The sequence below is a fragment of the Oreochromis niloticus genome, linkage group LG23, assembly GCF_001858045.2.
Source record: "Oreochromis niloticus isolate F11D_XX linkage group LG23, O_niloticus_UMD_NMBU, whole genome shotgun sequence".
NCBI lineage: Eukaryota > Metazoa > Chordata > Actinopteri > Cichliformes > Cichlidae > Oreochromis > Oreochromis niloticus.
This window is the reverse complement of record NC_031986.2, coordinates 12631263-12654268: the sequence shown is the minus strand read 5'-3', so window position 1 is coordinate 12654268 and position 23006 is coordinate 12631263. Positions and strand designations below refer to the sequence as shown.

Here is a 23006-nt window from a genome sequence, read left to right as displayed (position 1 = left end):
GCTGCTACAGTTGTGTATGAGCAAAGGTGATGCCAACATCCGCTGAGGGAGAGCCAGAGCGCAGACAATGAGGGGCTGTTAGAGGAAGGAAAAGCGGTATTTCTCACTTCCACCTTATTTTTTCCATAGCAGGAAAAAACAGCGCAGAGGATCCAGCCAGTGCGCGCTGATTGTAGTGTTCAAAACAAGGCGGGGCTGACGTCGCCGTCTGATTTTGGACAAACCACAAGTAGGTTAGCGCAGACACTAAGAGAGTGCTGCTGCTACCCCCGCCGCTGCTTTTGTTGTTTTTTATGACATCTGAAAGTCAAACATGAATTCAGCCGAACAGACGGTTACGTGGCTCATAACGCTCGGAGTCCTGGAGTCTCCCAAGAAAAGCATCTCGGATCCAGAGGCTTTCCTCCAGGCGTCTCTGCAGGATGGAGCGGTGCTGTGCAGGCTGCTGGAGCGACTCAGACCCGGGACGGTGGACAAAGTAAGTAGATGCAAAGGGAGAAAGAGGTATAACTGACAAATAATAACCCAGTGAAATCGATATAATACAGGGAAGCAAAAGAAAGGAAAACTGTGTTAATGTTTGCTTCTAGATCTTCATGATAAATACTAAATGAGACCAATTAAGCTTCATCCTGCGGAATTTAAGATCCCTGGATGTGTAGTGTTTAAAAATAACAATCTTAAAAAAAACAAAACAAAACCATCCCGAACACTGCAGAATTAATCGCGAATATAAGATTTTTTTCTCTTACATTTTTCTTTTCAGATGATTGTAAGGAAAATCTAAAATCAGTTCTTGCTACTTGAAAATACGACAATTTGATACTCACCACTGCAGTACAGGCTTCTTTTTTTCCTCAAGTGTTATTTTCATTTCACAATTAAAAAAATATTTATGTCTATGGGAATTATGGGAATGTAAAAGCAGGAGGCAGCTTATGAAGTTATATGTAAATGTGACCCGACTTCTGCATTTAAAATATAATATTTTACTGAAACGCATCTAATACCAGCAGAAATACTTCTAACTGCTAATTCTGCTTAATGCAGCTACTTAGATCATAATTATTCAGCTATGACACTACATGTGTTTTGCTTCACAGGTCGTCAGAGCCAGTTCTAGAGTTTAGGAAGCTTACTGCTTTAATGTACAGGCTTATCTGCTCATTACAAACACACACACACACACACACACACACACAGTGGACCATGAACCAGTCAACGTCATATCCTACTTATCCAACTTCCCTGGGAGATCTTAAACCTGTTTCAAAGTAACCTGCGCACAGGGAGGGAGTCGTCCTATCAAAATAAAGGCACCAACCATGTCATTATCTACGGCTTATTGCTCATTAGAATTAATTTTTTTCTTATTTAGGAGGATAGCTCATAGCTAGTTGTCTTCGGTGAAGGCTATGCGCTTATTTTAAGTTAGACGATATATGTTGTTTTTTTTATTTCTGTTAAGCACATTTTTTGATAAGTAGTATATGATGATAACATTAAAACCCGATAAACTAGCTGAAAAATTACACTATAGTACAAGCTCTGTGTATTTGTTGGCTACTTTTTTTATTATTGTTTAACGAAAGCAAGCATTTAAAGGTATGAAGACAATGCTTTTACTCTGAAAATGAAACCCGGAAGTCTGACTGATTACCCGAGCTGGCTTGATCCTGGAAAGCAGCAAGTGCACAGGCAGCAAACGGCTGGAATAAGATTGTTTTCAAGCGGACGAAACCTCAGACACCTCCAGGAACTCTTCTGTGTCTATGCTGAGTTGACGTTTTGGGCTAATTTGGTGTTGTTGTGTTTTTTTTCTTCGTGTGCAGTTTTTCCAGGAGCCGAGGAGCGACAGCGAGTGTCAGAGGAACATAACCGAGTTTGTTAAAGGCTGCGGGGCTTTCGGTGTGGAGGTGAGTTAATGCATGTGCTCATTAACAGCGGGACGCCTCGGGTGCAGGGTGTCCTGTGGTTTCACAGACAGTTTAATTGTTTGAATGGACCCCTTTTTTTTTACCTAAAAAAATGCATTTGTTATAGTAGCCTCTGATGGCACGAGACAGTACTCACGAGCTGAAAGTGTGTCGTTAATGAGTGAATAGCTGTGGCTATTTCTCCTTGAGGAAGCATTAAAACACAACGACACGACTGTGTCCACTTGTTTTAATTCACTTCGTTAATTACATATTTATAAACACTGAAAAACACTGGAAGACGGTGACCTCATAAGAAATAGATCCTAATGGAAGCCCTTTGCAGCTTTATTAATGCTTACTAAAGCTTTGTACATACCTATATGAGCCATTTTGGGGTGTTCAGGCTGTAAACCTGAATACCTTTGGCACACTTTTAAGCCTTATTACTATATAATAATCTGTAAATATGAGGCTTTAGATTATCAGGTGTGCTGTTTATGTGATGTTCATGTGGTCCAGGCAACCTTGGGAATCATTTTTCATAAAAATAAACTCAAAAGTTATAGATTTTACTAGTTAGTCATTGATAAAGTCATAAGCAAACGCCTACATGCGTGGTGCTTTATATGAAAGTTGCACAGTTTTGCTTTTATTTAGATAAGGTGGGCGTATCCTCATATGATACACTCCTCTGCCCATGCTGAAAACTCCAGCTGTGGTGTTGACTGTGAAGAGCAGAGCCAGTAAAAGTAGGCCAAAACGAGTTGATTTTCAGTCTGTCTCAAAGATGTTTTGAGCCCACAGGTTTGTATGGCTGTGTTGCTGCCTGTAGACCATTTGTAGTTATGGAAACAAGAAGCAGAGATAAGCGTGGACGCTCTGTTTTCATTTCTGACTTGGCAGCAGTATTCAGACTGCAGAACAGATCAATAAACGGTTATGTTTGTTTTCAGGATGACTATAGTCCAGACTAAGGATGCACCAAATGTTAAATTCTGGGCCCATCCTAGGGTCTAAAATAACAATAGCTGATGCTAGGAGTGATCCATTTTTATGTTTTTTTAATTTATTTGTCATTTTTGTTATCACTTATTTATTCTTTGCTTTCACGTGGGACACAACAGCTAGACACAGCCCATCACCACAGGTTAATATCTTTTATACTGACAGAGAATGGCATCAATGTTTGTCGGGTATATTGGTGCGTTGCTAGTCCATACCATTGAGTTGTGGGTCATCCCATTTGGAGTAGGAGATAAAACACAGATAGTTAATGTGTGACTTGATCATTACCATAGTTCTCATTTGGGGCGTGCTACAAGTCAAATGGTGTGTGTTGTTGGAGGTGGAGCAGACTTTTCTGCTGATCTGAATGCTGTTTCAACAACTGCCCTTAATATTTGGGAATAAATAAGCAGTTGTTTGGCACAGAAAGGGTTAAGTATGAAGCTGGATATTGAATTTGTTATAAAATGCTGTGCTAAAAATATCCATACCGCTCTCAGTGTTCAGAATCGCATATTAGGGTGTGTGCTTGTGTCTGTGTTTGCACAACGGCAGGCCCAGGAGCCAGGTTATATCCTGGCTCACAGTGAGTGTGAAGAGAAAGCTAGTAAATAGTGTATGATGTGACACACACACCCACGTACACACTATTGATCTTAGCCGTGGAAAAAGCCATGGGGTCATAATTGAGAAGAGTAGATTACGCAACACAAGAGTCAAGGTTCTAGATGTGTAGCGTGGTTTCACTCAGGACTTGGAAAACAACTGTGGGCTTTTAAAAGAGGAATGGAAGGAGCATGAAAAGATGAAATGAAGGAGAGTAAAGAGTGGGCTGATGTAATGCTGCATGCCAGGCAGCCCGAGCCAGTGGGTTTTCCAATCAGCTTGATTAGAGGCATGCCAGCCATGTTGTTGGAAGCCAAGGTCTCCATTACTAGCAGTCTGATTGACATCAGCATTGTAATTCTCTCAGACAGTCCTCCGGACAAGAAGAGGGCGAGCCAGACTGAGTGTGTCCAGCACAAGAGGATTAGAGAGCGGGCGATAAGTGCCGGCTTGAGCGTGGACGAACGCTGAGCGTGATTAAGAAGAGCTGCACAATTAATAAAAAAACCCCCAAAAAACAGTCGTGATCATAGATTGGCGTCTGCTGTTAATTAAACCTAACCAGCATGGGACATTGATCCTGTGCATTTTGAGTGCCTTCGCTGATACAGTAGATCAAGTGCTGCCTATAATCAGGTAAGCTGTTTGACCTATGACAGGTGTTTGTTGTAAGCGAGTTGTGGCAGTAGGTGCTCGTCTACAGCTGCAGGCGAGAAAATCTACAGGGCAAAGTGTAAAACAAGCATATTGCATGCTTGATTATTTTTTTAAGGATTGTCTGAATTTGTAATTGTAGTACATTTTTTCTTTCAGCTTAATATGTTTCAGTGGAGCTAAAGTAATCCTAACCTAAATCTTAGGATTCTGGTTGGACAGAAGTAAGAACATTTGTCGACAACTACCAAATATAACACGTAGGATGTCACTGTCAAATGCATTTTCCTTCATTAGTTAAAGTGCTTTTTTTTTTTCTTGACATGCTATTTATAGTGTCAGATTGATCAGGGGCCTGCATTAAACGGCTAAAATGTGTTCACATGCAGCTGTAGCACTGTTGCTAAGTCTCATTTTGTACCTTGGGCCAGTGCCAGTAGGAGAGGTGAACGTGTGCATTAACTTTTGGGTCCACGCTGCTCTTGACTACCAATCAAGCTTGTATGCATAAATCAAACCAGAGCACTTTCCGAGAAAGGCAACATAAAAGGACAGTGTGGTTTTATTTATTAGAGCAAAGCGACTCAGTCTGTGCAGAAACAGAGAATGAGGATTACAGATGTGTTTTTCTTTTTAAATAGCTCTATTTTCCAAAGCTGACTTTTATGCTTCCCCACCTTCACGGCTTGGGAATTTAGAAGTCATTCAGTGTGTGTGGTGTACACAAGATTAGGAGCCTCACAAGTATGTTGATTATGGTTTTGTGTGTCTGTGTGTGCATGTGTGTGTAATGTGGAGATTAATGAGGGGGGGCTCAGACTTTAAGTAATCCTGGTCCAGACTGTAGTTTGATAGGGATGTAAGCCCCCCACTAACTACTTGTGTTTCTTAAGTTTTTAGGCGGACATACTTCTTCCTTATGTATATTTGCAATTATTCAAGTGAACCAAATAGGAAGAAGATATTTTCTTATGTAGTCTTGTTTTTTTGTTGCCCTTTGTTTTTCAAATCCCTTATATTTGCTTCCACATTTCTATGTGAGATACATGCAAGCTATTTAAGGAAGGCAGTTTGTGTGATTCTTGATGTCATGCTCTATGAATTTATTATGAATGTGTGTACTTTTTTCCCCCTTTATGTCAAACCTCTCTATGGTTTATTGCTGTTCTAAAATTCCCTTTATATTCTTTATTTGGTTTTCTCTCCTTGAAGCCTTTCGAGGTCAATGACCTGCTGCAGGGACTGAACTTCTCTAAGGTGCTAAACTCCTTGGTTGCCCTCAACAAAGCTACTGAAGGTAAGATCGCTGTGTGTGTGTGTGTGTGTGTGAGAGAGAGCAATATTTGTTCCATCTCTGCAAACATTTGGACTTTTTTGGAGCTTATTCCTGTTTGGCCACCCCATGAATTTAAGATGTATTCAATTGCATCATGCATTTGCAGATTTGAGTGTTTCTGGGGACACCGTATGTGTGGCACACTCCTCAACCTCAAGGATCAAGTCCTTTGACTCTCTGAACACTCAGAGTCGCTCCTTGAAACTGGTGCAGCCTCAGTACCGCAGCCTGGTGAGTAACCATGGCAAAGATAAGAACAGTAATAACAGCAGACAAACAGCAACAGGGTTAGAAATATTATTGTGTTGTGAAAACGCAGTTTAATCCTCTAAAGCCCCCTGAAGATGGTGCCTGCCTGAACACGACTAATAAATAACAGCTTTCTATTTTCACGTTGTTTTCCTCTCCTCTCGTTCGCAGGACATGTCAGAGGGCAGTGGGTGTGGCCAGCTGTTGGTCAGGGCACGCTTCCCCTTCCAGCAGACCAATGAGGACGAGCTGTCTTTCTCCAAGGGTGACCTCATTATTGTGACCAGGCAGGAGGAGGGGGGCTGGTGGGAAGGCACGCTGAAGGACAAGACTGGGTGGTTCCCCAGTAACTATGTACGGGAGCTGAAAGGAAATGGTGGGTTAAACTATTACTGCTTGAGATGTTGTGCACCACTGAGGAGAAATAACCCCTTATTGCTTTGGTCACAGAGGACAGTTTGATACCTTTCTGCACATGGGCCTCGTGTTAAGATCTCTGACTTGACATATTCCCATCTTTAAGTCTGTCAGCAGATTTAGAGCAGCTTGCTTATAAAATATTTTGAACATTTTGCTTCCATCATGCATGATATGAGCCATTAATATTATATGACAGTTTCAAGCTTTAAAATGCAGTAAAATAAACATAGGAATGGAAAAAAAACACTGTGCCAATATCAATTTAAAGTGAGTTTTTTTTCCCCCAAAGCAACAGCACAGACACACTCCCAGATACACACAAACAGACTTCCTGCATGTCTGTTCTTACTGATTATAACTTCCTGACCTCTTTTAGTTGAATGATTTCTCAAGGACTGGACAAGATATCCTTGGCATGTACTGTAATTGAGATTTATTTCATATGTCATATTTCTTTTTGGGTTTGTTTGTTTTGTTCAGAAATTCCCCTCATTCCTTGCCGTTCTTTAACATAGTTGCACAGTTAGGTTTCTTCACCCTAGAATTCAACAATAATCAACATATATGAGCTTTTTCTGCCTTTATTTAAACACTAACATGGTGTTTCTTTGAATTTTGACATCTTAGGTTAAATTTGTTGGTTAGTTTTGTTGCTTTTGGGGGAGGAAAGGCAGGACAGAAGGAAGAAAGCTTTGCAATAACACAAAGAAAGGAAGTTCCAGAGCTGCTGTATAAAAAGAAACTTCCTGACTTTAACCTCACAGCAGAAAACATCAAACGTGATAACGGCACTCTGAGGAATGGCAGTAAATCCAAATGTCCCAGTGGGAGTTGTTTGATGTGTGAGATAGCAGGCGTATACTTGTGATTGCTGTGGTTGTTTGTAGAGTCAACAGCGATGACATAAAGCATTCTTTTTGAGAGCAATGAACCAAGATCTAGGAAAAGTGTCTTTCATAGCTTCCTTAGGTTGCTCTTTAGTTTCTGTAGTCTGTCGGGTGAGTTTAAAAAGTGCATTAAAGCGACCGTTATCTGGAACATACTGTTGTGCTGTTGTTGCTCGTCTAGCCTTACGTTGCAGTGTCTACAAATAGTGAACAGAAGGATATGAGAAGGTTTCTGTTATGGGCCACGCAGGGCTGTAATAACAGTGGCCGGGACAGTGAAATGACATGACATTGTCGAGTCAATGAGTTATAGCATTCAATCACTGGTTGACCTACATACTGGATCAGCCACAACATTGTGCTGCAGTTGGAGAGTGTTAGAGCTTTCATCCAAAAACATTTGTTTCTATGTGACATTTTGTGACGGAGATGATTTTTCTGGGTGCTCTTGTGCAGCCACTGTTGATCTTTTTTTACTAGATGAGACGTACGGTATCAGTGTGCCACAGTGAAAGGAAGATTTATTATTTTAGTTGCTGTGTGAGCGATCAGAACTCTTACTTTTCGGTCGTTGAACTTTGCCTTTTGATCAAGTTTGTCTTCTTTGATTTAGCCCTTAAATTCTTAGAAAGAAAACTGTAGGGAGTTCAGTTGGTAAAATAAAACACACAGTGACTTAAGAATGTGTTGTGTTGTTATATGAACACATCACTTTTATTTTTATTTGACAAAATTTGTATGTAGCTTGTATTTTGTTTTTATCTGTATTTTAAAGCCAGTGACCCTCTTTCTCCATTTTTTTCTTCTTTTGTTGTTTGTTTTTAGACAAACCATTAGACAAGCCAAAGTCTGGGACGCTCAAAAGTCCGCCCAAAGGCTTTGATACCACTATCATCAACAAGACCTATTACAATGTGGTAAGTATCACAATCTTAAGAAATTCTGTGTGTGTGTGTGTGTGTGTGTTTGTGTGTTTGCTCACCTACATTGTGCCAATGGATAGATTTCTTAAGTGTGTGGGCTTTTGTGGACTGTTGCAATCTGTTCTTTTCCACACATCTATTTAATGACTGTGTAGCATGTAATTGTGGAGCTTGCATGGCACCCCTACGTGTGTCATCCTTGTGTGTACGTGCGTGCGTGCATGTGTGTGTGTGAGTGGCGCAGATGTAATGTAGGTTATTTCTTCCATTCCACTGGTTTCTGGGGCAGCCTTGCCTCAGGGTTGGCTACTGCTGATGCTTGCGTGAGTGTTTGTGAGTGTTTCAATAATGCAACAAGCTGCAAAACCTCACAAGACCATCCATCATTGGGTGGTTTACCTGAGTCTGTCTCATACACACACACACACACACACACACACACACACACACACACACACACACACACCTGCCTGAAGTCAAAGCTGTTCCTAAAAAGAAATTCAAAAACATGAAGACGTGGATAAAAGTTATTGTTTTTTTTCTCATAAAAGAATCCCCCAAAGCCTTAGAACAGAAGCTTTTAAAGTAGAAGATGCGTGCTTTTCATCTGTTTGTGTGCTTTTTCATGATTGGTTGCACACTGGCATCGTCTCCATCTCCTCTTATAGATCATTTTTAAATAAAAAAATATAATATATAAAATAATATATACAAAAATATAATTTACAGTTGCTTAAAATGCCGGTAAACATATAGTGGCTCCCTGCCTGAGGGGAGACACAGCGCTGTCTTATCTGTCACCGTGCAATTCATTAACCTCATTACTGTGAGGTTTCTGATGTCATGGCGAGATTAGCCAGTTAGCCTGCGGAGTCAGACCCTTGGAAAGCTAATCGAGCCAGAATTATATACTACAGCTCCCGAAGGCTCCAATGACTTTCCCTATTAGTTTGTGACAAATGTGCTTCCCACTGAAAAGCAGTTTCCTTATAAACTCATTTAATGCTGTACAATTATCCAAAACCTACAGATAGAAGTTTACAGTGATAGGAAACTGAATGGCCTGGGACTTTTTCTCTCTTTCACTCTTTTCTTTTATATTTTAATGGTATCACTCAACATAAATAATGGAAAATTGTGTGTGTGTGTGTGTGTGTGTGTGTGTGTGTGTGTGTGTGTGTGTGTGTGTGTGTGTGTGTGTGTGTGTGTGTGTGTGTGTGTGTGTGTGTGTGTGTGTGTGTGTGTGTGTGTGTGTGTGTGATGGCTTCATCAGGTCCTACAGAACATCCTGGAAGCAGAGACTGAATATTCAAGGGAGTTGCAGAGTCTCTTGGGTTCATACCTTCGCCCACTTCATCCCACAGACAGGTAGAGTTATTTTTATACCTTTCGTTGTTTTATTCAACAGAGTCAGATTTTAGAGGGGGAGGAAATGCACACAGGCATATCTATTACACTGTCATAAATCCAAATTGAATATGTATACACATATATCTAATATTTACACACACATATGACAGAATATATTATTTGCTGTCCCTGTACATCCTGAAACCAGACATACTGTTATTATATATTTCAGGTAGATCCACATCAGACATGTACTTTAAATTACAGTGCCTTTACCTTGAATACATTTTCCTTAATATACTTTTTCTGTATTATCCTTACAGGGTATAAATGTTTTAACAGTACTTGGCTGTATATAATTCATGAAGTAGTTGGATCGATCTGACAGGTTATCTGTATATCTGGAAACTTACTACATCTGTAGTAAGTTTCCAGATATACAGTGTGGTGTGTCAGATATACTTGTGTGTTAGATATTTTCTGACACACCATCAGAGTTAATGCTCTGCTCTCTCCTCTCTTGTCTTCTCTTCTGCAGACTCAGCAGTGTTGACATCGGTCACATTCAGGCAAATCTGGAAGACATTTCAACCTTTCAGCAAATGCTGGTTCAGTCTTTGGAAGAGCACACCAGGTCAGCATATATTTATTTTCTTAGTCTTTACTCTGCATGTAATATGTTTGAGTTTTGGCTGATGACCTGTGATAGACTGGAGATCTGGATGGATGCATGGATGGAGTTTTGATTGACTGTTAGTGACAGACATTTCTTTCTTCTCTGAACCTTGCTTGCTTTACTGAATAAAGTTTGACTGCTGTATTTACAGGTTATTAATTTCACTTTTGTGCTGGAATTAAATCTGTGTATGTAGTAAATGTTTTTGTGAACTTTGGCTATCGTATAACTTCTCTATAGCCTTTCTAAAACATGCACAATGCTCAGATGAACTTCCCATGTTCACATCCTGTTGCACTAAGATTACTCAGACCAGCAGCTGTGCTGAATGGCGCTTCATGTTGGCGATTGTTGTAACAACAGCGACATCTGTTGGTCATATGAAGTCATACAGGCTGTTTTTCTAGTTTGGACAAGTACATGATGATGATGATGATGATGATGATTTTTTTTTGGTAATAAAAATCTTAAACCTGATGAACAACAGCAGCTGAGCCTGTGTTTCATTTGTATAACTGATTGGTTGTGTGTCACTAAATGATCTCTTTAACAGAAGGCATTATAGTTTTAAAGTGTGGTCTTGAAATGTTGTGTTCCCATCAGTTTTCACTTCTGTTTTATGTTAATCATGAAGGTGAAGGCTGGCTAACACCCATAATTACCACAGAATGAAACTATTATCTTTATGTGCAACAGATATACTAGGATTACGCTTTTATCCAAACTGGGACTGTCATGTCATTTGTGTGTGTAGACTTCCTGAGAGCCAGCAGAGGATTGGAGGGTTCTTCCTGGGCTTGATCCCCCAGATGAAGAAGATCTATTTGACCTACTGCTCTAATCACCCGTCTGCTGTCAATGTACTGACACAACACAGGTACTGTCTGAGAATTTTAATCGACAGAACAAAACTTCCTTTCCTGAAAGAGTAAGCTCATGTGCTTTATTTTGTATATTTTGTCTGTGTATGTGTATCGCAGTGAGGAGCTGAAAGAATACATGGAGTCAAAAGGAGCACCCCCCCCTGGGATCTTGGCACTGACCACTAGCCTAAGTAAACCCTTCATCAGACTGGATAGATACCCAACCCTGCTGAAAGAACTGGACAGACATATGGAAGTAAGCTTGAATTGCTCCCTGTCTTTCTGCGTCTCTGCTAGTATACTCCAGTCCTGCAAAATTTAATTGAATCATTTTATCGAATGATGATAACTGGGGCAGAGAATGTGGACAAAAGGGAAAAAGCTTATTTGTTTTCATGTGCTTGAATCTTGAATCTTGTCTGTGTCTTTTAGGACCAACACCCTGACAGAGCTGATCTGCAGGCTTCTATGACAGCCTTTAAAAACCTCTCTGTAAGACACATGCTCTTCAGTCCTTAAACATTAAGCTAGTCAAACGTATGTACATGCTAATGTAGTCCAGGAATGAGGGGTACAAAGTGTATCAAACTACTCAGCCTGCAGAAAGTAACCCATAAGAGGCGACTTATAACATCTTATATTACATCTTTTGAGTTTGAATATAATTTTATGACCTGTTTTTTATTACATTTAACCACAGTTTCACTGTATCAATCAGAAATGATGTCACTGGGTTTTCGAATGCCTGTTCTGTGTTTCTGTGTCCTCAGGCTCAGTGTAAGGAAATCAGGAAGAAGAAGGAACTGGTGTTGCAGATTTTAACAGAGCCGATCAGAAACTGGGAGGGAGATGATATCCGAACTCTTGGCCCTGTCCTTCACATGTCCCAGGCTGCAGTTCGCTCACAGAACTGTCAGGTACTTATCACGACCTGCAAGCGACTTAACTACACACAGAACCTGTTGTTGTCTTTCTGAAATGAAAGGCATACTCATAGGCCAGCGTCTGATCAGCCAGAAAAACCTGTGCATAAAAGTTTATATTCACTCCCACAATGAACACTGATCAGTTCACAATTCAGGTCAATTTTATTTATACAGCACTTGGCACTTTTATAGTGCAAGGTAAAAACCCAACAATTAATCCAATAAAAATCTTATTTTTCAGGAGTCAAATGAATGCTACCTCCTTCTCTTCCATCACACTCTGCTCATGGTGTCTGCCAGCCTGAGAATGAGTGGATTCATCTATCAGGTATGGCACACTTGATTTGATCTCTGCAATTTCCACAGTAATGTTCCTGTCACTAACATGCATGTATTTCTTTGATGTGTCAAACCTTACTAGCTTATCTGGTGCACTGATGAACACTGTTTCTGTTTGTGTCTGCAGGGGCGGATACCGTTATCAGGAATGCTTATTTCCAGGATAGAGGATGGAGAAAACTTGAAGAATGCTTTTGAAATATCTGGTCAGCCTCTTTCTTCATTTCCTACGAGACATTTCTGCTTAGCTCTTTTATAGAATCTCACTTGATTTCAGCATCTTTACACTCATGGCCTGTTTCAAATATGGGGTTTCACAGACAGTTTGCTCCTGATGATCTCACATTTACATTAGGCGGGAACACTGGGAGTCGCCAAAACTCTGAGATTCAGGGATTGTTTTTGCATAAATTCATTAATCATAACAACCCAGAAGATACACTCCTTGCAGGACATGCTGAAAAGCATAAAGTGATTACTGTTGCAGTTTACCCCTCAAGTATAATTTGCTTTTTTGAGGACATATTTAAAAATATAACATGTGAAACTATTTTCACAAAATATTTTTAAAAATTCAGAAAATTTGGAAAAAATTTTATTATGTTTTAACTACACTTCTGTTTTTTTGTGAAACAATATTATTCCAAAGACTATGGAAATAAAACTACTGAGAGATCTATTCAGAACAGCTATCAGGACACCCGTGAATGACTTAGCCAAGTCTGGTATTGTAATTGTTAGAATCCTGCACAGGAGTCGGCTGCAAGTTTGCAGTCCAAGAAAAAAAACACTTCTGCAGAAAAGACAGCTTCAAGCTAGACTGAAGTATGCTAAAGACGACCTGGAGAAGTCGTCACACTGTCGTTCACACTGGAACTGCATCCTTTGGTCAGATGAGACAAAACTAGGGCTCTAGGGCAGAGACGTTGCTCATGTTTGGAGAAAGCAGGAAGAGGTGTACAACCCAAAGACCAAACAGTGGTGGGAGTACTATGCTGTGAGAATGCTTCAGTGCATCTGCAGCTGAGAATCTCGTCAAGTTGGAAGGAATCATGAAGAATGAAGGATTTGTGAAGATTCTGAAAAAAACCCTCAAGAAAGCAAAACTGGGTCTGGTTCTTCGCTTTGTCGTCCAACATGCCTCCTGCCAGAAGCCCAAAGTGAATGTTACGGACTGGCCTGCACAAAGCCTTGACTTGAACTGATCTGTATATAGTAAAAAATTGTCAGTTTTGCTTATGGATAAAAAGTAAGGGCTATCACACAAAACACAAGTAGTAGCACATTCAGCATAATTTGGAAAATATAAGAATGACTGGCTGGGGAGAGGAAGGTCAGGTGTCTTTTGTATTTGTATGATATGTGTGCTTTTCTGCAATATTAACATCTTCCACTGTGTGTGGGTCATTGTGCAGGCAGCCAGGGTGAGCGCATCCAGGTAGCATGTAACAGTCAGCACGATCTGCAGGAATGGCTGGACCTTCTCACTAAACACACCCACGCTCCGGCTGCATCCACACACAAGACTCTGTCTGTCTGTCACACAGTAAGTCGGCACATTTTCTACAAAGTAAATGAATTGCAGCTCATCCACGTCACTTCCCTCTAATTTCCTCTCCTCTGGTTCCTCCTCTTTTTCCACTTCACCCACCTCCTCCCAGCTGCCCTCTCACCCTGTCACTCCCTCTAGAAACTCTGAGTCTCGTGGAGGGAGTAGCGTGAACACTTACCACACCCTTCCCCATGTCTCCTTGCATGGGATCAGCAGCCCTATGTGGGGACCCCTGGAGCCACCGAGTACCCCCAAACCCTGGAGCTTAAGCTGCCTTCGCCCTGCTCCTCCACTCCGGCCCTCTGCTGCTCTCTGCTACAAGGAGGTGCTCGATTTTATGGTTTATTACAGAATATACATTGTTTTTGGTATTTCCTTTTTTGCAAACATTTTTCTAAATTCATTCACTTCTGTTGTATTGCTTGATATAATCCAAGACTTGACTGAAAAAGTGAAATCTGAATTTTATTTTTTATCTTTTTTTGAAGGACATGAGTAAGAGTCCCAAAAATGTGAAGAAGCTCCTCCCAAAGAGGAAGCCAGAAAGGAAACCCTCAGAAGAGGACTTCACTGTCAGAAAAAGTAAGTACTGCACAGAAACCTGAACTTTTAATTATAAAAATGTTGCCATGGGGACTTCTATTACTTCACAGCAACATAACTAATAATATTAACAGTAGTGAATGTAAATTTCTTCAGTTGCTTCTATTAGATAATGTTTAAGTACTGTATTCTTTAATCTATCAGAGTCACAGCTCAGGAAAAAGGTGCATTTTGCTAAACTTCCAGCTGAAATTAGACAGCAGTGTAACATCAGACTAATCATAAATATCATAAATTGAATAAAACTGGAAAAGATTTTGAAGTTTCTTAGACTCAAGAAAGTAACTCGTCCACTGTGACAGCCCATTGAATACATTTCAGATGAGATTTTATGAATAAATAGAGTTCGATTTAAGTCATTAAAACAGCATATTGATTTCATTAGCAGAAGCTTAGTTTTTAATAAAAACAATCCATAGTCCTCACCTCTGCTGAGATCCAAACTGTGTAGATTTTCTTTGTTGATCACTTTAACTTTGATATGTGGTTGAAGTTGGAGTCAGCCTTTATTGAATCTTTTAGAAAGCTGTACGGTGAAGCAATGTCCACCAGAGGGCGTGTAGGTGCAGTCTCATCAGCTCAGTTCCTTGGTCTGCCCTTGTCTCTCAGGTACAGCAGCTCTAGAGGAGGATGCTCAAATACTCAAAGTCATAGAGGCTTATTGTACCAGTGCCAAGACACGACAGACTCTTAACTCCAGTGAGTACGCACACACCCATCAGTGCAACATATGTAAACGCATCATGCATAGAACTGCATAGTTGCTGTCTTATTGGAAACCATTGTTTGTTTTCTGCTTTTGGCTCTAACAGTGTTTTCTCTCTTCTCCTTTTATGTCTTACCTCACTTCCTCTGTTTTCCTCATGCTCCAATTATTGTATTAACTGTTAACATACACATTGTGCTATTGGGTTTTATTAACATCATCCATTTATTTTGTTAATTTTTATCATCACTATGTTTATATTTTTTATCACATACAACCTGGTTTTCTGGTTTTGGATATAAATTATTGGTTACACTTTCACTTTGGTTTATATTCCTTCCTTCATCCCCCAAACATTCAATTTGATTTTTCAAATGCCGTCCATTGCTGGTTCTGTAAAGCCTGGCAAGGAACTGACCTCATGCACAACCACGTACTTGCTGACAACAGCCTCACAGTGGCTGGCTTGCCTGGCAACCCTCCGTGTTCTGACCAATCAGAGGACTCGGATTATGACAGTATCTGGACTGCCCATAGTTACAGGACTGCCTCATTTTCTCGTAAGATATCGATGTTGCAAACCCCGACATGATGCTGAACCAGCTGGTTTACATAGTGATCGATATGTACAGTGTTGTGGAAAAGTGTTTGCCCACTTCCCAAAGTTTTTGCATATTTGTCACACTTACATGTTTCATATCATCAAACACATTTTAGACAAGGATAATCCGAGTAGCTACAAAATGCAGTTTTTAAATGGTAAATTATCCAAACCCTTCTTGGCCCTGTGTCAAAAAGTAATTGCCCCCTAATAACTGGTTGTTTCCCCTCGTGGTAGCAAGGACTACAATCCAGCATTTGTGATAACTGGAAATTAGTCTTTTACGTCAGTGTGGAGGAATCTTGGCCCACTCTTCTTTGCAGATTTATGTTAATTCAGCCACACTGGAGGGTTTTCAAGCATGTACTGCCTCTTTAAGGTCATGGCAAAGCATCTCAATCGGATTTAAGTTTAGATTTTTTGTGTTTACTTTCATTATCTGTGTCTAATATTACAATTTGTTTGATAATCAAAAATATGTAAATGTGACAAATATGGACAACACTAAGAAATCAGGAAGGGGGCAAATATTTCTTCAAAGCATTTTATATATTGGTAGTGATTCAAACCTTCCCCTTGCTGTGTGTATACCTGTGTACTTTGTGTCTGTGCTGTATAATATGTACGTAGTAGTTATCTCTGTGTATTACCCTGTGTGTATCCTCATTAGCATACAGCAGTCTGCTAATATACCTGATAGTAAAGTATGTTTATTGCTGTTTGAAATTCATACAAACAAAACAAGCAAGTGGACAAGTACAGTAACATAATAACTGGTGATACTTTCATGACAACCATACAGATTGCCTTTCACTGCAGGTTTGAGTGCATACAGCCTCAGTCAGACTGCAGGTAAAATGAAACTGATTTCTCAGTGTGCACTTATGAAACAGACGTCTGTCAGAGGTTTGTGTTTGAAAGTGCCACATTTCATTCTCTTATATCTGCCAGCAGTGAAGGTAATATTATATTATTTGCTTGCTTGTAGTTTGTAAGGCATCAGCTGTTAAAGCCTCTGATGTTCTTCTTTGAACTGTATGTTTACAAGTTGAAATGATAAGAGGTTTGTGCATTTGTCACACACGTTATATTTTTTATAATAACCTGACTTTTGTCAATGTCGAATCAGGCTCCAGTAGGAAGGACGTCCAGGTGTTGTTCCCGGAAGAGGAGAAGATTATAGTGGAGGAAATGAGGAGCAATGGACAGACTGTAGTAGAGGAGAGGTGAGAGACAAAGATGTATTTTTTTAATGTTTGCTATAATACTTACACACAGAAAACTGATACTGCCTTTGTCATCCCTGTGGGCATGCAGTTATTATGGTAATAAATAAAAATAAACTTTAAAAATTGAAAGCATAAATATGCATAATGAAAGTGGAGGATACTAAACAGAATCTCAGAGTATATAACTCCTACATCAACACTCATGCAGAGACTTAAACATGTGAAACTGTGCATATTCAGTCAGTGCTGGTGAGGCTAAATAAATAAGAACTGTTTTCTGTGCCTGCAGGAGTCTGGTGGACACTGTGTACAGCCTCAAAGATGAAGTCCAGGAACTCAAACAGGTCTGTCTCCAGTTCTTTTAGAAACAAGGTTATTGCTGCCAAGATCTTCTTACTGTAGCCAGTTTGTTGCTCGTGTTTTACATAAAAGGTTCAAAATTAGGTCCAAGAACACAGATGGTATCCAAGAAGTTGCTGTTAGTGTGGTTGAATGCATGCCTGCATGTTTAATTAAGGACACATGCTGTACTGGCAGCGGCTTTATCCTGATACAAATAAAGGAAATTAGTGTTTTGGTTCTACTGACAGAATTACTGCAGATCATTAATACTTTGGAGTATTTTTGTAGTAGCTACAAAGTAGGGATGGAGGCTGTTTCTAAATGGAGATCAGGTCCTGAATGAGTAAAAACTATACTTATTAGTGTCAAACCTCTGATAGTTTGGAGCACTGGGCAGTGTCATGGGTTTTTACTTTGGTTTCAAGACAAAAGTTCCATATTTGTGTAGTGGAGCAGCTGAAAGAAGCCTTTTCTGTGCATCAATGTTATTTATGACCTAGATCACTGTGGTGGTTTTGAACTGACCTTTTCTCTGCCTGTTTCTGCCTTTGCAGGTTCACTTTATTTTTGGCGATGAATTTGATATCTATCATCTCTCTTTTGATTATTTTCATCTATTTTTTTCTCCTTATCCTTTCGCCCTTCCTCCAGGACAACAAGAGGATGAAGAGGACGCTAGAGGAGGAACAGCGGGCAAGGAAAGAGCTGGAGAGGATTGTGAGGAGAGTTCTGAAGAACATGAACGACCCGACCTGGGACGAAACAAACCTCTGAGTTTGTGTCTGACACTGAAGGACGAGATTAGTTCCTGACTTTTTAATGACTTGGAAATCATTGAACCTGTGTGGACAAGAAGCTGCTTATAGTTAATTCCGCTGCAGCATGTCTCCAATTCCACTAGCTTTGACCTTCACAGTGACCTGTGTGCCAAACTGTGGACCAATGTAAAACACCTGCCAGCCGTTAGCAAAGCTGTCCCAACTGACCTTAAAGCTGTGAAGCCATACTAGCCTGCAGGCGAGCTGATTAGCCATCTTTGACACACTGACACGAGAATCAAGACTTTTTTTTTTTTCATTTACTTGTGTACTTCTCTGTCATTCCTTTTTAGTGCAACATTTCACAATTGCTAGGAAAGTATTTTCTTGACTGGCCTTGGGCATGAACACTAGCTCTACATGGGCTTGTATATTTCACAGATATTGGAGCCTTGCGGACAAAACTCTTCCTTGAAACTTGAATTTTATTCCAAAACTCCACATTTTATTTCTCGTTTTCTGATGCTAAATCATCACTTTGGGAGTTTTAAAAACTGATTTCTGAACTTAAAAAAACTACGAACTTTTTACATTATAAATGCAATCTAAGTCTACCAGCACTTATAAGAGACCTCACGAGTTTCACGGGATTAGATTGCACTTTTAGTGTTGTGTTAATACAAAATGACTTATTTATGGCTCCATATAAGTGCGTAGCCTTACTGATATTTGCTTGGACCTACTGTGTCAGTTTATCCACCTCTGGGTTTAGACGATTGTGCTTGAACTTGTCAAATAATAAACAAGAAATCATAAAAATGCGTAGTTGCTGAAAAATAATCAACAGTAGTTATTATCAAAAGGTTTCTCAGGAATTAAGATGACCATCAGGGGAGCTCCAGATTCACGTCCATTTCAAATTTCACATCCAAAGCAATTTCAGAAAATTTCAAAAAAATTGATTTGGAATTGTAATGCAGGGTTACTCATTTTTTTTGTAATGATAAAATAAAAGCAAAATTAAAATGATAGCATTGAAGTAAAGAAACAGCATTTGCAAATTCGCAATTTTCTAAACTTTGCTCCTGATCAATCTTATGGTTGTCAAAATAAAAAGTATAAGCTACCTTTAAAACACATCTTAACTTGGGGCAACACATTACTTATCATGTGTACACTGTAAAATAAAAGTAATGAAAATGTGAGTGAACAATCCAGAGTGTAGGAAATAGTCTAACCCTAAAAAACCCCAATGTAATTCAGAATATCAACAGAAACCATATAACAATATGAACACTAAAAAAACAATTAGTTTTATATTTTATTCCACATAAGCGCCGGTACACTAAAACGATGCTCAGAAAAGCTCCCACACTCGTTTTCATGCAGTCCTAACTTCATTTTTTCAGAGCTAAACGAAACACTCAGAGTGACGGATCTGCGCTCCTTCTTTATCAATACCAAAGGCAAAGCAATACAACACTGGAAAAATCTTTTTTATGATGTCAGTACGCAACTTATTGTACAATGTTTTTTTTTATATATATATTTGATGTTATGTTTTTACTCTGGCTTTGATTTGTAACACTCGTTATTTTCTACTTGACCTCGTCAATCACACTAAAGATGATTTGTACAGAAAAGCTACACTTTTCTCGTGCCATTGGGAGAAAAAATCTTTTGTTAAAGCTTTTATCTTTATAACTTCACTTACAAATGACATAATACTGAAAGCAGAACCACATTAATATAAGCTATGTAATACAGTATGCCATTTTCTGGCGCTAACTAATGTATTTAACTGAAAGTGATTGGTGTAAATGCATTGTGTGTTCAGATGTTATAGCAGTGAAGACGATTACAGTAGTTACTGTGACAACAATCACCCCCCCTCTATTTATTTCACCCATTTGTCTGAGTGAATAAAATATTGAACCAACCGTGGATCTCAGTCTCCAGTCAGTTAATATCTCTGCCCAGAATAAGTTATGTAGTTGATTTAATGTTTCCAGTGTTTCTCTGCCTGTTGTGCACTGATGTTTTTCTGCCGTTCACAGTTTGAATGCCTTCCTGTGTAAGGTCAGCACCACATTAATGTTTCTTTTGTTTAATCATGCATCTTGAACAGTTTTATGTTTTTTAGGTGCCCCGTGCTGGGCATGCTGTGACATCCTCCTAACACAGTTATACTACAGTAAGGGACAGATGATGAAAAAGGAAAGATGGTTTAAACTAAGATTATAAATGTATTATCCTTTTAGTCATTTTATAATAAGATCTTCATTTATCTAAAACTACTTAAGACAAATTAAGCCTTTTATATTTGTTAAGTTTGGGGGACTTTAGGTCATACTATGTCCCTGTTGTAACAAACACAAGTGCAGTAGCACTAAAACAGTGAATACTGGATATATTTTGGGCATTGGGCATGTTTTTAGCATAAAGTTACACTAATGTGACCTCTGTGCTTAGGAAAAGAGAGATTAATTTATTCCATAAAATACCACAGATTGCACCGCTCAGTACATCCGGCCAAACGAGGAAAAATCAGTTTCTGACTTTTTAACATAAAATTCAACACAAAATCAGAGCTTTAAACTGATTTTTAGTTTGTCTTCATTTACCCTGAGTTATTGGTTCTGCTATTAGTTAGCCAACATGTAACATCCTAATGCTAATTAGCTAATACTTATTAAGTCTATTGATGGCAACCAACCAACCCACCCAATGAAGTCACATTCTGTACTGACACAAGATGCCGCTAAACATGATTTAAAACTTAAAGGACTTATTTCCTAAATCTAACTACACAGTGTTACATCTATGTCGGAAATCATTAACCTTGTGTGGTCTCTGGTCACCATTGTCAACTTCCCTTAAGGGGCATGCCCCATTTTGACACTGGGATTTCCATGTCATATTCGGCACAGATATATACCTCTGTGCTGTCTTACCACAGGATGCCGTGGTAACCTGGCTGGTTCAGTGTGCCTTCAGTTTTGAATAAATCCCCAACAGTGTCTCCAGCAAAGCACCTGGACACCATTACACGTCCTCTTCCATGCTTCCCGGTGGGAACCATGCACGTAGAGAGCATCCGTTCACTTTTTCTGTGTTGCACAAAGACACAGTGGGTGGAACCAAAGGTCTCAAATTTGGACTCATCATATAAAAGCAAAGATTTCCACTGGTCTAATATCCATTCCTTGTGTTTCTTGGCCCAAACAAATCTCTTCTGCTCATTGCTTTTCCTTAGTAGTTGTTTCTTAGCTGCCAGTTAAAATTAGTTTGTCCTCCACAAGACAGAGGAGAACAGCACACCAACATCACTCCTCTGGTTTCCATCTGGAGACAGTGTTTGCATTGCATTCTGTGGCTGCCGTCAGCAGCAGTTATGCAGTTTAAGGTAATTTCATGGTTTTAAGTTGCAATAAATATGTTAAAATACTTTATTTTTAATAAATCTGATTTAATGTATATATTGTTGGGTTTAAAACACACATTTAAAGGTTCTACAAAATGTTTCCAGGGTGGAACCAACCAACCGTCAACCCGAAACAACCAGTCTGTTGTTTAGGGTTGACGATATTTTCAGTTACATGCCACATTCGGTAAAGGGCAGCATGCTTTCCTTTCTCAGGTGATGGTAGAGGATTTGTAGAAGCATGCAGTGAAGTTTTCCAGCTGTGGTTAAAGAGTGTGCACTGCAAGATGTGTTTTCATTCACCCCTTCAAATTAATGCAGCATGCAATTTGTATTTTATATGTTTTTAGAAGAGTAAGATGTTTATTTATGTTTTATTTGTGACACAACTGTCGCGTTTATGTTAGTCACGTGTAATATGTCAACATTTGTAAAGGTCCCAGATTTTAAGCCAAGAGACCCCCTATTGATCCTCTACCTAAACACACGAGCCAAGGTATGAAAATGGGTGTGGGTCACAATCAGCCAAGGTTTCAGGTGAACCCAAAGTGAAACCCAGCCTGACCCTATCATGTGATTTATTGAGGTCAAAAGGCCCAGGATGGTGACCGTTAAGGTGTCTGGGAAGGGATCTCAAAACTGGATTATACATGGCAGACAATTGGTGTTCTAAGCCACCGCCTCTGTTCAAAGATGGTCGTTCACAGTGGACATAAATGGCATCTTTCACTCTTCTTTCAAACCATCTGTCTTCTCTGTCCAAAATGTGAACATTGGCATCCTCGAAAGAGTGACCTTTGTCCTTAAGATGCAGAAGATGTGGATGTAATTACAGTTCAGAAAACAAGAACTCAACACAACAGATCACAGTCACCACCACCAAAATCATCACACCTCCATTCACCCGCCATCTGTGCATGTGTGTCTTTTTAGCTTTTGATCTTTTCTCAGCAAAAATAGGATTCACTGTGTTAATGCACTGACTCACAGAGGACAGTCTTACAATGATTTATTTGAGTTACAAAGCAGACAACAGGTTACATGCATATATCTGTCATTCTTCCTGCAGTTAACATTTTGATTATACAGTAAATAACAAAAAGTAGATGTATTGATTTTCTGTGAAGGTTATTTGGATTTAATTTGCAAAAGAAACAAAGTTAAAGAAAATAAGAACAAGACAAAAATTCAGTCGGCTTAGATTTCTTATGAAATTAACTTTTTGTGTGACTTTTTTGTATAAAATTTTCATTTTCTAGCTCCCTCACACATTGATTACAGGTCAGGATCATTCTGGTCATTCAGGTAGTCCTCTCCATAGTCAATGATCTTTTTCAGTACACTCAGTATCAGTGAATCCACATCATTATCCGTCTCAATCTCTGTGTGGTAGTTCTTCACGAGGAAGATGCAGTTCAGTGGAATACCCAGGTTCATGCTTGCTGTTTGCATCTAAGTTTAAACAATATTACATTTTAAAAACTGTAACTGTATTGTTGCACTAGTGACGTAATTATATATTACTTATTCAAATATTTGTAGTGATTCCAGCTGAGGTTTCTGTACAAATATACTGAAATGTACAGCTAAATTACAGATGTTACATTCATGTGTAAACTGTCTACAAATGCATGAAAG

The 23006-nt window shown here is 39.3% G+C and overlaps 2 protein-coding genes across 6 annotated transcripts in view; one reads left to right on the top strand and one right to left on the bottom strand.

The window, feature by feature from the left end:
• Positions 1 to 19884, top strand: LOC100696931 (rho guanine nucleotide exchange factor 7). 3 transcript variants are annotated; one of them, XM_025903165.1, is made up of 22 exons: positions 1 to 478; positions 1833 to 1916; positions 5397 to 5481; positions 5627 to 5751; positions 5941 to 6145; positions 7902 to 7993; positions 9273 to 9367; positions 9888 to 9983; positions 10780 to 10902; positions 11006 to 11144; positions 11321 to 11380; positions 11659 to 11805; positions 12056 to 12142; positions 12281 to 12359; positions 13569 to 13699; positions 13815 to 14030; positions 14194 to 14287; positions 14918 to 15007; positions 15416 to 15574; positions 16745 to 16841; positions 17134 to 17188; positions 17838 to 19884. In XM_025903165.1, the coding sequence occupies exons 1-22, from the start codon at positions 314 to 316 to the stop codon at positions 17958 to 17960; spliced, it is 2547 nt and encodes an 848-aa protein (XP_025758950.1). In that variant the 5' UTR covers positions 1 to 313; the 3' UTR covers positions 17961 to 19884. The 3 variants fall into 3 exon arrangements, with proteins under 3 accessions (XP_025758950.1, XP_005460694.1, XP_025758951.1); XM_005460637.4 differs by lacking the exon at positions 15416 to 15574 and having other exon boundaries at positions 2 to 478; XM_025903166.1 differs by lacking the exons at positions 1 to 478; positions 1833 to 1916 and adding an exon at positions 3981 to 4166.
• Positions 19885 to 22360: 2476 nt separating this feature from the next.
• The window catches only part of LOC100702575 (interferon-induced protein 44), a 179940-nt gene continuing 179294 nt past the window's right edge, over positions 22361 to 23006 (bottom strand). For all 3 annotated transcript variants that reach the window (XM_019351227.2, XM_025902672.1, XM_025902671.1), the window contains one exon: positions 22361 to 22820. In XM_019351227.2, coding sequence (XP_019206772.1) covers positions 22644 to 22820 — 177 coding nt within the window. In that variant the 3' untranslated portion in view covers positions 22361 to 22643. The remainder of the gene's footprint in view (positions 22821 to 23006) is intronic.